The sequence below is a fragment of the Microtus oregoni genome, unplaced genomic scaffold (assembly GCF_018167655.1).
Source record: "Microtus oregoni isolate MIOR12 unplaced genomic scaffold, Mior012 000007F_ref0000211, whole genome shotgun sequence".
In the NCBI taxonomy this organism is placed as follows: Eukaryota; Metazoa; Chordata; class Mammalia; order Rodentia; family Cricetidae; genus Microtus; species Microtus oregoni.
In genome coordinates, this window is record NW_024543066.1 from 13,464,958 (window position 1) to 13,481,774 (window position 16,817).

The following is a 16,817-nucleotide window of genomic DNA, read 5'->3' on the forward strand; positions in this document are numbered from 1 at the left end:
GGGTGGTAATGTTCCCCCTAAGAGCCAAAGGCTATCTAACAAAACCTCCATTCAATCCGTTGGTCATTTGAATCCAAGAGACTCCCAAAGCAATAAAGGCCATTGCTGCTGCCCTTGGTGGCCTCCTAGATCTTGAAGGTAAGATCCTATTGCTTCAGACACCACACACTTTGGATATAGTACTCAGAGCCTCCTCCCTGAGGGCTAGCTTTCCTGTTTTTGGAAGGTGCTATGCAAGCTGCCTGGGGAAAAAAAATCAATAGTCCTCCCCAGCTCTAAAACCTATGAACCACAACAATGACCAGCACGGCAAGATATCCCCTATGGTGCAATCACGGCACTTTTATCTTGGGAGCTAACCAAATAGCTGTCTAATTGGACTTAAGGGCTGCACAGCAGGAGGAAATCCATGCCTGGTACTGTAAGCCTAGCCACCTACCCATTGCGGGTGATGTCACTGGCCCTAGAGGAGATAGTTTCTTACTGTCTTCTATATACTTATTCCTATGCCAACAGGCAAGTGTAGCGCTCACCCTCCCAGCAGATAGATTTTTTTTCAGATATCCACAACTGATCAAAATATAGGGAATAAGTGTTTGTGGGGTTCCTAGCCCCAATTGATATAGATACAATGTAACCCCTTTGCATTAAGGCTCAGGGAAAACTGGAGAAGGGGGAGCAGAAAGATTTTAAGAGCCCAGGGATCAGGCTGGCTGCTATCAAAGTGTCTTCTAGACATGATAGGAATGCTGTCCCCATAACATCTCAACAACATAGCTGCCTAAACAAGAACTTGCTGACAATAGTTAACATGTCAGCACAGATAGGGTAAGTTTCACAAGGTTCCACCCCTAGATGAAGAGTTATGGGCCATTAACGGCTGCAGGGGGCAGGAGAATTGATTTTCTCCTGGGATGAGCCCACTGATAGGTTATGCAGTCCCAAGTGGTCATCCCTAAACATATGCACACGAGCAATACTAAATGAACTCAGTAAGGTTGTATACACAAATATACCTACACATATATATCTGTATACATACGTAAATAATAATAGTAATTATAGAAGAAATGGGCATGATTTTGAAAGGGAGTTGGGGGAACAGGAAAGGAGTTGGAGAGGAAGAGGAGGGGAACGAAATGATTTAAATACAGTACTTGAGTATGAAATTCTCCCAAGTTTTTATTTACAAACAAAAACTATGACTATGAATTGTGGTTATAGGGTAAACGGGCCAGCCAAATAAACACACCTTGACCCTGAAACCACAGCCAAAGAAATATACCCTGACCCTGAGACCAAAGCAAATTCACTGGTCCTGAAATCAGAGCCAAAAGGTTAAACAAGGCCAGTGAAAGCACAACCTGGCCCTGAAACCAGAGTCAAAGAAACACACCCTGGTCCTGACCAAATCAGCACAAAACCCAATCAACTCCTGAACATGAAATCCAGCCAATCTCTGAGCTTGTCCAAGCTCAGGGATTGAGATCTGACCAATTCCCACCCTGAAAATCTTCACTCTAGAAAAATTCTGCCCCTAAGAAACCCTATATAAGCCCTGTACCTGTTCAGTTGGGAGCTGCCTTTTTTCACCCTGGCAGAAGCAGCCACCCTCCTGGATTCCTCCTTCCCAATAAATGAGGCTTGGGTGAAGACCTTCTTTCTCCAGAGTGGAGCAGAGCAGAGAAGTAACAACTTTTGCCATAGCCAAGCAGAATGGCCATATCCCTGCCATGGAACTAGCAGAGAAAAGCTGTAATGGCTCTTTTGCCAGAGCGGAGCAGAACCACTACATTTCTGCCCGGTAACTCCCTGAGCAGAGCTGAGCAGAAAAGTAATGATTTTGTAGGAGCAGAGCAGATCTGCTATCCCTCTGTGGGAAAACTCTTAGCAGAGCAGAGCTGTAATGGCTCTTTTGCTGGAGCGGAGCAGAGCTGTAGCATTTACAGGGATAGCCTGACTTCCAAAGGTCAGGATACCTTTCTCTCCAGAGCTGTAACACTTACAGTGGTACTTTGAATGTACCTGGTTTCCATAATCTCATAGGGAATGACATTATCAGGAGGTATGGCTTTGTTGGAGTAGGTGTGGCCTTGTGGGAGGAAGTGTGTCACTGGGGGGTTGGGCTTTGAGGTCTCTTTTGCTCAAGTTTCCTTCAGTGTGACTGTCAGCCCACTTCCTGTTACATTCTGATCAAAATGTAGCCAGCACCATATCTGTCCGCACACTGCCATGCTCCCCACCATGATGATAATAGACTGAACCTCTGAAACTGTAAGCCAACCACCCCAACCAACTCTTCCTTATAAGAGTTACTGTGGTCATGGTGTCTCTTCACAGCAAAAGAAACCTAACTAAGACAATGGGTCTAACAGAATGGTCTATAATGACTTGAAGTTTGCCTGGTAGAAATCTCTGTTCCAGCTCCAAAGCCATACCCAGGTTGGCTCACCAGGCATCTGTGTCTACTGACCCCTTCCCAAGAAAAGTCTCATGTCATAACAAAGAAAACTAGTGTGGGGGCAGAGAGATGGCTCAGTGAGTAAAAGCACTTACTGCACAAGCCGGATGCCCTGAGTATGGATCCCTGGTACCCATATAACAAAGTCGGAGATGGTAATATACATCTGTAATCCCAGCACTCCTATGGGGACATGAAGGACTGGATAGGAGAATTGCCCAGTGCTCATGGCCCACCTAGAGTACACAGTACAGCTGCAGAAGTCACAGGATCCACTGCCTCCAAAACACAAGGCAGAAGGCAAGAACTACTCTTGAAAAGTTGCCCCTGACCTCCACAAGTGTGCTGTCACACACACACACACACTCACACTCCAGAAAGCTGGCTGACCACATGGGTACATCCGTAGCTTGCGTCATGGAGCCACTGCCCACACAGGACAGAGAACCAGCGATAGTTTTAGGGCTACTGTTATAAAACACAACTCATGAGCATTTAGCACCAGCCTGGTAGCTGCAGGTTCATCTAAAAGTGTCATGGCCAGTGAGAATGTTCTCACTGCATGAGATTTATCATGGGGTCAGTATAAAAGTGGACCAGAGGGCTCGCCCATGCTGGCGTGGTTCTGCCAGCGTTACAGGACTCCTTGCCTACCCAAGCAATGCCAGAAACCAGACATAGCCCTGGATCTCATACTTTTCTCTTTCTGGTTGAGTGGATGCACATCCCAGTAACTAAGATCTGGGCCACTGCTGGTGACAGTGGCCTGTACTGTGAAATTCCAGCTTCCTTTGGGACCAAGTCAGTGTCAGCTTCTGGCTGCAATACTGCCATCGCTCAGTCCTAAACTATCCAACTGTTACAAACACTAGAGATTCCTCGGTGCAATTTAATATAGTCTCTTAAGCAAGCACAGCAAGTAAGCCATGTTGTTTTACCGCTGGGAATAATAAGAGAAAAATCGGTATGAGGTTGGCAGCAATGCTGGGGTTCCAAGCTGTTTTGAGACTGTGCCACAGATGAAGAACCCCAAGAAGAAATACCTTATCATTTTTTTTTTAGTATGCATCATGAAAACATTGTTCTCACCCCAAGGGGCAATGAGATGAACATGTTTTATTCAATACTTGCCATCACTGTGGTACTCTTGGTGAATTGGCTTCCAAGAGAAAAGCTTAGAATAAAGCATCTGTGGCCTGGTTCTTCTGCTTAGTTCTGCACATAACCAGAATGGACAGGACAGGACAGGACAGGACAGAAGAGAAAGATAGCTAGATGCCCAGAGGTAGGAGAGAGGCCAGCAGTCTAACTAGATTGGAGGGCTCTCCAAGGAAGCATGGATATTTTTTTACCCCAGAGCCCTTTACTTTTATATTGCTGCAATAAAACACCATGACCAGGCCAACTTATAGAAGAACTGGCTTATCTGGGGCTTATGGTTGTTATGAGTTCATCACAACAATGACACAGAACCAGCCAGCTGGGATGGCAGCTGAAGCAGAAGCTGAGGGCTCACATCCTGAACCACAAACAGGAGGCAGAAAGAGCGAATGAGAAATGGTGCAAATCTTTATGCTCTCAAAACCTATGCCCAGTGGAGTACTTCCACCAGCAAGGTCACATGGCCTAACTCTTTCCAAAACAGTGCCAAACTGGGGACTAAATATCCAAAGGTCTAAGACCATGGAGGTACACCTACCATCCAAACCACCACACCCTATACCTTCCACCCATGCTCACCACTGAAGGTGGAGGCCAATGCCTCTACTACTGCCCACCGCCACGCCCTTCTTACAAGCTTGCCAGATTTGTTTGGAGACCGCTGCAGCAGAAATGTGAAGCTGCTGACTTGATGATCTCAGCCAGGGCCACAGTGTGACCATGAATCAGATGGTACCCCAGTATCTCTGCCCCATGTTTATCCATTGAGTTTACCCTGGCTGCATTAGCTATACTATACCAGGACGATCAGTTGACGTGGAGACATTATGCCCACGCGGCCTACAGTAATTACTGCCTGACCTTTTGCCTGCTCCAGGAGTCTATCGTGAGAGGATGAGCTGGGAGTGTCTACCCACAGCTGATGGGGAAAGGCAGATCAGTGAGCCACATTGGTGTGCAGAAGCTTACAGGGCATGCCTTCAATACCACTGAAGATCAGCTGAGGCTGAGGGTGGCCTGTGGGGAAGTAGTGCCCACGGCATACTATGGGTGGAAAGAGGTCTGTGAGGAAGCTATGAAATCTATTTCCCACCTACCGGTGGCTTTAGAGGTTTACACTCTGAATTGACTGACATAGATCTGGGCATTTTTTTTTTTTTAAATTACAAAGAGGCATAGATGATCTTCATCCACAGCCTTCTTCCGTTAGCTTTTTATCCCTTTGGACCAAAGCCACTTTGCCAGGTGGCCTTAGACAGATGGATTTGTGAATCCGTAGAACCAAAGGCATTTCTATTAGGCATTTTCTAGAACATACCATCTCCATGTGCATGTACTGGCTTGCCTGTTCTGTTTCCAAATCAGCAATGCTTCCAGATCCTTCCTCAGAGTCTAGGCACATGAGTCTACCTGATCCTGCTTCCAGGCACCCCTTTCCCAGGCCTAGCTCAAGTCCCACATCCAGTGCCCTCTACTTCCAGAATTACAGAAGGAAGTTCTTCTTGGACCAGATCATTGCTGTGGGATTGTTTGTCCTCATTGTTGAAGTTCAACTGGTAGGTTTAAAAAAAACAATTCCTTATAAGGCATGCAATTAAATTCATAACTTTCTAAAAATTCTAAAAATAAGCCACGTTCTCAGCCTTTCAGGCAGTTGGAGCTTTGCAGGTGGGTGGAGAGCCAGGGGCAGCAGGACTGATAAGCATTCGACGGTGAGGCACCCTCAGCAGCAGGCCCAGGGCAGCCATGACTGTCAATGTCGTCAGCTCTTACCCAGTACCTCCTCCAGCTTGTGCCCATCAACCTAGCAGTAGAGATAAGACTCAGACTCCAGGCAGAGTTCAGTTTCCTTCTGAGGCACACAGGATGCTTGAGCAATATTCTTTTGATTCTCCCTGGAGATCTCCAAACACCTTCCCAGTTACACCAATATTAAGGGACATTTCTTCCATCTCCAGGGGTTGCTTATCTGTTGGCAGCTGGGCTCCCTAGTGTGGGGGTGGGAAGATGGGGATGGGGGGATGGGGGTGGGGGGATGGGGAGTGGGACTCACTGAAGGACTTGCCCCTGGCTGGATGGGAGCTGGGCCCTGTAAGGTCATCTCTGGGACCTGCCGGGGGCCTCCACAATGCTGTCACTTAGTCCCACAGAACTGGTAGAAGCACACAGGCAGCACTGGAGGGCCATTAGAGAAAAAAAAAAATGACCGTATGGTTCACAAGTGACAGTTCTCACGTCACCTGCTGCGGACAGATGTACCTTCAGTTCCTAACCTCTGTGTTCAATGTAAAGGCTCACACATCAGTGTGGGAGGGAGAGGGGTGTCATGCAGACTCTGGATCCCTGTCCTCAAGTAGGTTGGGGCTGAGGGACTCAGTTTAGTGAAGCATGGGCAGATATGACATAAACCCCTGAAGAGAAGTTTGGCCACTGTACTGTTGCCATATTTTTATTCCAAAAAGCACCCTGCACAGGGGCCAGCAAAGGTTTTCTAGAAAGGACTTAATAATACTCCAGACGTTGTGGAGCCTATGCGCTCTACCTGGCACCTCTGTGAAGTCATAATACAAATGAATGGGGGTGGAAGCTTTCTACTAAACCTGTGATTTACTAAAGCAGGTCATGAGCCATTTAGCCCTGGGAGGAGCCTGAGAGTCAGGCCCTCAGATGCCCAGGACTCCCAGGTTTGAGTGGGAAATAGGCTCCTGTTTCCTTATGTTCCTAAGAGTCATTTATGTATGTATATATATAAAATATATATGTATATAACATATATTTAATTCTGGTCTCATGATATTATAATGGAGTTGAAAAATTCCTATTGCCCAGTGATACTGTAACGGCCATAACATGATGGTAAGATCCATTTCTGGCTTGTTTGGGGTGACATTGGTGCAGACATGTCTGCTGTGGTGCTAGTGTTGGGAAAGGATGGCACATAAGTCACACACACACGGTGCATAACACTTGTCAATGACAATCCATGACTATGTGGTTGGTTTATGTATTTTAAAAATTATTTTCACTTATGCATGTGCACACATGTGTGTATTCATGTGTATGCACATTCATGTCTCACATGTGGAGGTCAGAGGACAGCTTATGGGAGTTGGTTCTCTCCTTCTATCATGTGGGTTCTGGAGAGCAAGCTCGGGCTATCAGGTTTGGCAGCAAGCGTCTTTATCTGCCGAGTCATCCTGCCCACCCGCTATTTACTTTTAACTTAAGTAATTTTTACTACTACTTTTGAGTGCATTCCTTATTTTTTTATTTACAAAAAAATAATATATGACAAAACATGTGTTGTGTTACCCTGCAGTTGCTGCACGAATCTCACGTTCACTGCCTACCCCCCGTACACTCCCCTCTTCTCCATCTCTAGTAGTTTTGTTTGTGCTTGTGCAGGGACACACGTGTGTGCAAATGCATATAAAGGTCAGAGGTCAATCTGGAGCATTGGTGCTCAGGTGTAGTCCACATTTTGTTTCAGATGGGGGTCTCTGAGTGGCCTGGCACTTCACCAAGTAGGCTGGGCTAGCTGCCCAGTGACCACCAGAGGGCCACCTATCTTTGCCTACACCCGGCTTGGGTAATAATCACAAACTGCTGTAGTACTGAGGAGCCAAACTGAGATCCTAAAGAGTGCAAGGCAAATGTTTTACTGACTCAGTCACCTCTCTAGGTAGCCCTTTTAAAAGGTGGTTTGGGTCTCGTCGCGTACGCGAGGATAGCCCTGAACTCACTAACCCTGGCTGCCTCTCTGAGTCTCCTGCTTCAGCTTTCCTCATGCTGGAATTACAGGCATGGCTACCACATCCATTTGTAGATCCCTTGATTGTGCAGAGCATCCCTCTCCGGGGCTGTCCTGTCCATCTTGGTCTGCATAAGTGTTTTGTCGTGTTCACACAGTGACAACGTCACCCAGTAATGAACTACTCAGAGCATGAAACAGAGTTAACCATTTCCCAGTCTTATCCATATGAAAGTCTTTTAATTATATATTTATTATGTGCAGTACCAGGTCTCATAAGGACATCTTCATGCAAGGCTATTATGTACTTTGACCATGTTCTCCCTGTAGCTGCCCCTCCTCCCTTTTGTTTCCCATCCTTCTTATTAGTCCCTTCCATCCCTATGGGTCCACTTGTACTTTTTTGTCATATGTACAACATATGTACACATATAATAAATATACATATATATATAACCTAGGATCTACTAATGATATGAAATGTGCAATATTATCTGAATCTGAAATAATTTGCTAATACCACTCTCTCCAGTTGCATCCTTTCCCTGCAAAGGGTGTAATTTCATTCCTGTAGAGAAAATTCCAATATATATATATGTACATATCTCACACTGTCTTCATTTATCTGTTGATGAACATATAAGCCAGTTCTATCTATGAATAGTGCAGCAATGAACATGGATGTTCAATAATCTCTTTCATACATTCTGGTAAATACTCAGAAGTAGGATAGCTGGATCATGTGACAGTTTTTGTTTCAATTATTATTATTATTATTACTACTACTACTACTATTGGAGACTCCATGCTGACTTCCATAGTGGCTAATTTAAATTTCCATCAGTCATATATAAGAGTTCTATTTTCTCCATATCCTTGCCAGCATTTGTGGAAATCTTTTTCAATGACAAATCTGACAAGATTAATATCTGGGCTAGAATATACAAAGAACTAAAAAAATAACCAAATTTCAACAAATCAAATAACCTACTCAGTAAATAGGAAAATGAGACGAACAAGCTGTTTTGAAAAGATGAAGTACCATATAAATGGCCAACAAACATACGAAGGAAACTTGCAACATCACTAGCCATCAGCAAAATGCAAATGAAAGATGAATTAAGATTCCATCTCACCCCAGTCGAAATGGCAGTCACTCAGAAAGCATCTGGACTTTTAATAGTGGCGTTAGCCTAAATAGCTTTCTACCTCAATAGTTTGGCTGACAGACTTCTGCCCCCAGCAGAAGCTGACACATGACTCCATTATTCACACTGCTCAGCAGTCCTCTGACCTCTACCGAGGGCAGGAAGAATTCTTCAGGGTACGGCCATCTGAGCTTCTGTCTGAACCTGTGCTCTGGAGTCCTAGGCTAGCCATTTCACAGCTGCGCCCTCTCCACAGCCATCAGATGGACCCGGCGCTCATGGTGAGCAGGGAGTGACAGGCGCTGTCCTCTCATGGAAGGGCAAGCTGAATTTTATGAACTACATTGCTTCATATACAAGACGTTCACTAGCTGCTTGTTTCCAGAGCAGAAAGCCCGTGTGGCCTGTCCTATGGACTCCAGTCCAGGGGTCAGAGGCGGATCAGATTTTATCAGCATCAATACCCATGCCCATTTTTGGAAGAAACCATGATTCTAAAGAACTGCTGAACCTAACAGCTCATGGCCATGTCCTGGAGGCAGGAGAGGGTGAAACATACCTGTGACTCAGTGCGGATCCCATTTGATAACCCTGTCCTCTCCCTTCCCCATCCTCCCAGGACCCAAGAACCAAGTCTAAGGTGACCTGAGTTACAGTCTGAACAGATACACAGGGCTGCGAGGGGTGGGGTGGGCAAAGTTCGGGTGCTGTAGGTCAAAGCTGAGCATCCTAGTGTAGACTGTAGAGTCCGAAGCAGCAAGTTGTCCTTTCCTCTCTATTCATGATGTCTGTGTTGGCACACAATTGTTTGGGGAGCAGAGATGGCTGCTACCAGTTGCTATGCCCCTCATAGAAACTTAAAAATACCAAACACTTATCAACAGCCTGAAGAGATTATTTAATGAAGGAGGGTGGGGCCAAGGGTCAGGCCAGGTAACATCACCTCTTTTATCATAAATGTGCCGATAGCCCTGTGCTGTTTTTGTAATCAATTAATTTATTTTTTATTGTCAACCTGACACAACCTAGAATCACATGGGAAGGAGGATTCTCAGTGGAAAAATTACCTTGATCAGACTGCCTGTGGCTATGTCCATAAGAGATTGTCTTACTAATGACTGAGGTGGGAGGACCTAGCCCTCTGTGGGCAGTACCATCCCTAGGTGGCTGGGCCTGGGCTCTATAAGAAGATGGCTGAGCCTAAACTGGGGAATGAGCTGGAGAGAGAGAGCCAGTGAACAAGTTAGTAAGCAGAGTTCCTTCATAATTCCTCCGTCAGTTCCTGCTTGTGCTTCTGCCCTGATTTCCCTCTACAATGGGCTGTGACCCAGAAGCAGAAACCAAACAAAGCTTTTCTTTCCCCATGTTGCTTTTGTTACGGCGTTGATCACAGCATCAGAAAACAAAACCAGAACCAGGCCTAAGCACTGTTTGTTTCCTGAGCAAAATGGGTGGGTCCAAGAAGGACGTAAGCCATGGTCAGCAAACACTACAGACACCATAGTGTCCGCTGCAGATCATGGTCATGCACATCGGTGTTTATGCTGGGAAAAGTGCAGGGGCGTTTGTGTGTGTGGGGGGGGGGGTAGGTTTGTAAGTATGTGGCGTGGACATGCATATACAGGTGTGCAAATGTATATAACACATATGATGTACAGTTGCAGTTTTGAGCTGATGTAGCATAGCTACCAAAACTACAATTCTCCTAAAGTTCGGTGTTTAAATTTTATTTGTTAAGATCTATTGAAAGCCAACTGTGGTGGCTCATATCTTTAACATGGGAGGAAGAGGCAGGTGGATCTCTACAAGTTCAAAGTCAGTCTAGTCTACATAGTGAGTTCCAGGTCAGCCAGAGCTACATAGTGAAATTCTGCCTCAAGAAAATGATGTTTTATTTCATTTTATGTGTTCTACTGTTTGGCCTGCATGTATGTATGTGCATTATGTGTTTATCTGGTGCCCATGGAGGTCGGAAGAAGACACTGGATCCCCTGGAACTGGAGCTACAGATCACTGTGAAGCGCCATGTGGGTGTTGGGAACTGAACCTGGGTCCTCCGCAAGAGCAGCGAGTGATCTCACTGCTGAGCCATCTCTCCAGGCCATTTTAAAGGATGATTCTCCATATAAATCTAGCCAAGTCAACTGGAACTTTGGAAAATAAAGCCAGATACTTATTGGTTCTTTTCCTCAGTCTAGCCTATATACTGACTGGTACCATTCCTTGGAAGCACGTCCAGAGGTGACCCTGGAGAGAAAGTAAAGCAGGGCTGGCAGATGGACCTTGGGGTAAGGAGGTGTGGAGTGGGCAGGAGCTGGCCCTCCCCCACTCTAACTGTGCACAGGGGCCTTGTCCTGGAGTATGCTGAGCTGGGAGGACAGTGGCCCACACCTCCAGGAGGCACATTCCCTTCTCTTCGGTCTCAGTGGAAACTTAATGACACACGAGGGACCCTCCTCCTCCCTTCCTGGCCTTCATGAAGGAGACACTTTCCCAGGTGGACAGGTTTCTCGGAGTTGCAGGTAGTTATTACTCTGTGTTCTTTACGCATCTTACTTTGGCTACTGAAGTCTACAAACAGACTAGTGGAAATGTAATACAAGTGACATTTAGAAATAGAAGGAACTATAGCAATAACAGCAGGAAAGGACTAAGTCGTGCAGCTAATTCTGGTTCTCAGCTCATAGTGCTCCTCAGAACGTCCCCCACCCAAGACTCCTCCCTGAGCAAGCATGCTGAGTATCAGAGAGTGAGGGGTTTCCTAGACAACGGAATGCTACTCCAGCGATGTATCCTGGAACCGCTGGCGATTACCTCACAACCCAGGAGCCAACACACACATATTTACAGGGCTCTTGATTCCAAGCGGTTGGCCACGAGGGGAGGCCCCAGTCACCCACAGCCATTCTGGCGTTGCTTCCTTTAGGATAGTTCAGGAATCCAGGAGGTGGAACAGGACCCCTGGAAATCACGGACAGAGCTCTGGGCCCTGGGGATTACCTGGGAGGGGACGGTGCAGGACAGATGGGCCAGCTCCCCAATCCTGGCTGCAGCACGTGGATCACTGGAGCTGATCAGCACCGGAGCGCTTATTTCCATGGAGTGCCTGTGGCTGGCCGCCTGGGAGGACTTGTGGGTCACACTGAGCGCAGTGAAGGAGTGGCGCTTCTTGGCATTCTTCTTGCTGTCCACACGTCGTTGAAAGGCACTGACTGCCCCTGAGCTACTTAGGGTGGGACCTGAGGCCACGCTGGCTAATGTGCTGGGGTCGGAGGGCAGGAGGGCGTCATGGTTGCATGCAGTGGCGGCAGCGGCAGGGCACAGCTTGTCCATCTCAATGAGTTGCTTGGCGGAGTCGTTGAGCTAGATGAAAAAAACGGAGAAGGAACGTCATTACTTAAACATCAGCCACCCTGCATTCTCCTCTCTACCTCTGAGCCCTTGGCCCAAGTTCTCACTTAGAGAATGATGTGTTTACAGGGTTCCATCTTTCATACGTGGCTCCCACCATGAGTTTGTACAAGAAAGTAGGGATGCCTGCCGTGGGTTTCCTTGCAAAAGTTTCTCGGTGTCACCCAAAGCTACAGGAGGCAAGGAAGGCTTTCTACGGCTGCTACGCTGACCCTTAGCTTTCTCAGTGGCTTGGCATTTCTTGGCACAGTGTGCAGCTCTGAGGAAAGAGTAGGGTACAGGCAAAATGAAGCCAGCATCTTCATAAAATTGTGGGTGGTTTGAGGCACACCTGGTCTGGTGTCCTGGAGATGCTCACCTGTTAGTCACATGAAGGCAAGGAGACTAAGGGATGATATACCGACTGAGTACCTGCCTTGTCTGTTTAGGCTGTATGTGCTGAGATGGGGCAGTGAACAAAGACTGTCTTAAGCCACTTCCTCTGCTAGAGGGCTTTAAAATGCCCTGAATTTTCTGAAGCTGCTGGCTAACTATGGCTCTGAAGATTTGGGGGTGGTTCTCAACTTCCTGCATTTTCTTTGTTTGTCTCCTTTAAAAAAGTAGATTTTCAAAGGTGTGTGTGTGGCAGGGATATGCCACATATATATGAAGGTGCTCTCAGAAGCCAGGAGAGGGCATCAGCTGCCCTGGAGATGAAGCTGTACGCAGCTGTGGGCCACCTGACCGGGGTGCTGGGAACCAAACTCGGGTCGTCTGCAAGAGCAGCAAGTGCTCTTAACTGCTAAGCCATCTCACCAACTCATTTTCTCATTTTTTATTAGTTTTTGGAGGACATCATACAATGTATTTTGATCATATTGGTCCATCTTCTCTAACTCCTCCCAGGTTCAACTCCTAACTTTCTTTGTATCCGTTTTGAAAAAACAAAACAAAACATCAAGTACAAGATTGTGTTGCTCATATACTTTTGATATGTGGCTTTCCACTGCATCATGGTCAACCTACCAAGGACCATAGCTTTAAGAAGACCGACTCTTCCTCTCCTGGCAGCTATTAACTGCCAGTAGCTCCATAGCTAGAGGTATGACATTGTGACCATCCCCCTCCCCATTTAATCCTTTTATTCTAATTTCCCTTTCATCTCTTAACAAATCCTTACTTTATTTCCCCTTCTTGGAAGGTGGATTCCTCCCCTTAGGTCCCTTACTAGCTACTTAAATACTTTGTGATATTTGTGTCAAAACCACACACATCTAAAGCTTACAAGCTAATATTCACAAGAGATAAACATACAAAGTTTGTTTTACTGGATTTAGGTTACCTTACTCAGGATGACTGTTTCTAGGTCCATCCATTTTCCTGAAAATTTATAATTGTATGTTCCTTATCAGCTGAATAACATTGCATTGTGTAAATGTGCCGCGTTTTCATCATCCATTCAGCTGATTGACTGAGTCCAAGTTCAGGCTATTATGACTAGAGCAACAATCAGCCTGGATGAGCATGTACCTCCATAAAAAGATGTAGACTCCTTTGGGTATATTTCCAGAAGTTTTCTAGCTGGATCTTGCAATGATCAGATCAATTCTCAGCTTTCTGAGGAACCTCCACACTGATTTCCATAGTGGATGTCTCAGTTTGCATTCACACCAACAATGGGTAAACTTTCCCCTTGCTCCTCAACTACATGAGCATATACTGTTTCTTTTTTTTCCTGTTATTGACCTTGCCATTCTGACTGGGGTAAGACAAGAATCTCAAAGTGTTTTTATCTTAATTTCCCTGATGGCTGAGGATATTGACTATTTCTTTTTTTTTTTTATTGAGAAAAGGAGAAAAAACAAGTTTCCACCTCCTCCCAACCTCCCATTTCCCTCCCCCTCCTCCCACTCTCCTCCCTCTCCTCCCACCCTTCTCCCCCTCCCCCCACTCCTCTCCCCCTCCCTCTCCAGTCCAAAGAGCAGTCAGGGTTCCCTGCCCTGTGGAAAGTCCAAGGTCCTCCCCCCTCCGTCCATATCTAGGAAGGTGAACATCCAAACTGGCTAGGCTCCCACAAAGCCAGCACATTAAGTAGGATCAAAACCCCGTGCCATTGTCCTTGGCTTCTCATCAGTCCTCATTGTTCGCCATGTTCAGGGAGTCCGGTTTTATCCCATGCTTTTTCAGTCACAGTCCAGCTGGCCTTGGTGAGCTCCCAATAGATCAGTCCCACTGTCTCAGTGGGTGGGTGCACCTCTCGTGGTCCCGACTTCTTTGCTCATGTTCTCCCTCCTTCTGCTCCTCATTGGGACCTTGGGAGCTCAGTCCAGTGCTCCAGTGTGGGTCTCTGTCTCTATCTCCATCCATCACCAGATGAGGGCACTGAACTGAACAGAGAATTCTGAGCAGAGGAAGTTCAAATGGCCAAAAGACACTTAAGGTCATGCTCAACCTCCTTAGCGATCAGGGAAATGCAAATCAAAACAACTTTGAGATATCATCTTACACCTGTTAGAATGGCTAAAATAAAAAACACCAATGATAGCCTTTGCTGGAGAGGCTGTGGAGGAAGGGGTACCCTCATCCATTGCTGGTGGGAATGCAATCTTGTGCAACCACTTTGGAAATCTGTGTTTCGGTTTCTCAGGAAATCCGGGATCAACCTACCCCTGGACCCAGCAATACCACTCCTGGGAATATACCCAAGAGATGCCCTATCATATGACAAGAGCATTTGTTCAACTATGTTCATAGCAGTATTATTTGTAATAGCCAGAACCTGGAAACAACCTAGATGCCCTTCAATGGAAGAATGGATGAAGAAAGTGTGGAATATCTACACATTAGAGTACTACGCTGCGGTAAAAAACAATGACTTCTCGAATTTTGCATGCAAATGGATGGAAATAGAAAACACTATACTGAGTGTTTCAAAAAGATGAACATGGGATGTACTCACTCATAATTGGTTTCTAGCCATAAATAAGGGTCACGGAGTCTACAATTGGTGAACCTAAAGAAGCTGAGTAAGAAGGTGAACCCAAGGAAAAACATATAGTTATCCTCTTGGCTATGGGAAGTAGGCAAAATTGCCAGGGAGAAAATTGGGATCTTGGTGGTGGGGTGGGATGGGGGTAAGGGGAGATGGGGAGAGAAAAGGGAGAAGGGGAGGATGGGGGAACTTGGGGGAAAAGGATGATTGGGATAAAGGAAGGTTGGATAGAGGAGCACGGAAGCACAATTCTTAGTTAAGGGAGCCACCTTGGGGTTGGCAAGAGACTTGAACCTAGAGTGGCTCCCAGGAGCCCAAGGCGATGTCCCCCAGTTAGTTCCTTGGGCAGCTGAGGATAGGGAACCTGAAACGACCCTATCCTATAGCATTACTGACTATTTCTTTAACTGTTTGTGTCTAACCTTTGGGAACTCTCTGTTTAGTCTTTTTTGGGGGGTTGTTTTCTTGATATTCAATTTGTTTCAGTTCTTTATATATTCTTTACACTAATCTTTTATCAGATGTGTAATTGGTAAATTTTTCTTATTCTGTAGGCTGCTTCTTTAAATGATGGTGTTTTTTGTTGTCCGGAAGGTTTTTAGCCCCATAGGGTCCTATTTTTTAACTGTTAGTCATAGTGACTGCTATTGGTTTCCGTTCAGAAAGTCTTTTCCCGTTCAATGAGTTCAAGCCTATTCCTATTCCCCACTTTGTATTTCATCAGGTTCAGTGTATCTGGTCTTAGGTTGGGGTCCTTGACCCATATGGAGTCGATTTTTATACAAGTTAATAAATGTGGACTCACTAACATTACTCAATATGCAAAACTGACCAGTTTCACCTGCAAGTTGGTAGAAGATGGTACATTTTCTCCACTGTGTATCTATGACTTCTTTGCCAAAATATCAGGTGTCTGTAGGTATGTAGAATTATGTCTAGGTCTTCAATTTATTCCACTGATCAACATGTGTGATTTATTTATATGCGATATATTACTATAGCTCTGAAATATAACCTGAAATCTAAGAGGCTGATGCCTCCAGAAGTTTTGCTTTTGTTTCTTTTTAGGACTGATTTAGCTCTCCTGTGGGTTTTTTTGTTTTTGATTTTGACTTTGTATTCCCCTATTGAAGAAGGTTTTTCTAATTTCTGTTAATAATTGTGTTGGAATTTTGGTGGAGATCTTGCTGACTCTGTAGATTACTTTTTTTGTAGGATGGTCATTTTTACGATATTAATCTTGCATCACAAACATGGGAGATCTTTCAATTTTTTGGTGTCTTTAAGTTTTTACCTTCAACATCTTAAAGTTCTTATTATTATACAAGTTTTTCACTTGCTAAATTGGAGCAATCCCAAAATCTTTTCGAGGCTACTGTGAAAGGTATGGTTTCCCTGATTTCTTTCCTTATTGTATTTGTCATCTGTATACAGGAAGGCTACTGATGCTTATGTGTTAATTTTGTATCCTGCTACTTTACTGAAGCTGTAAAAGTCCCCTGGCAGAATCATTAGGGTCTTTTACATATAAATTCATACCACCTGCAAAAGGATACTCTGAATTCTTCCTTTCCTACTGTATCCCTTGATCTCCTTCAATTGTCTTATTGCTCTAGCTTAGATTAGATGGGGAGACAGTGAACATCCTTATCTTGTTTCTGATTGGTAAATGCTTTGAGTTTCTCTCCACTCAGCACGATGCTGGCTATTGACTTGCCTTTATTATGTTGGGATATGTCCTTGTATCTCTATACTCTCCAGGACTTTTAATCTGAATTGACTTTAAATGCAAAAAGGGCCTTTGACAAAATTCAAAGAGACGATGATTTTTTTCATATTTCAGTTTTTTACGTAGTGGATTAAGTTTATTGATTTCTATATGTTGAACCATCCCTGCATCTGTGGGATGAAGCC

The 16,817-nt window shown here is 45.3% G+C and overlaps 1 protein-coding gene across 1 annotated transcript in view; it reads right to left on the bottom strand.

The window, feature by feature from the left end:
- Sh3rf3 (SH3 domain containing ring finger 3) overlaps nt 1-16,817 on the bottom strand; it is a 260,865-nt gene that overhangs the window by 60,807 nt on the left and 183,241 nt on the right. The window contains exon 4 of the mRNA XM_041656365.1: nt 11,522-11,884. Coding sequence (XP_041512299.1) covers nt 11,522-11,884 — 363 coding nt within the window. The remainder of the gene's footprint in view (nt 1-11,521; nt 11,885-16,817) is intronic.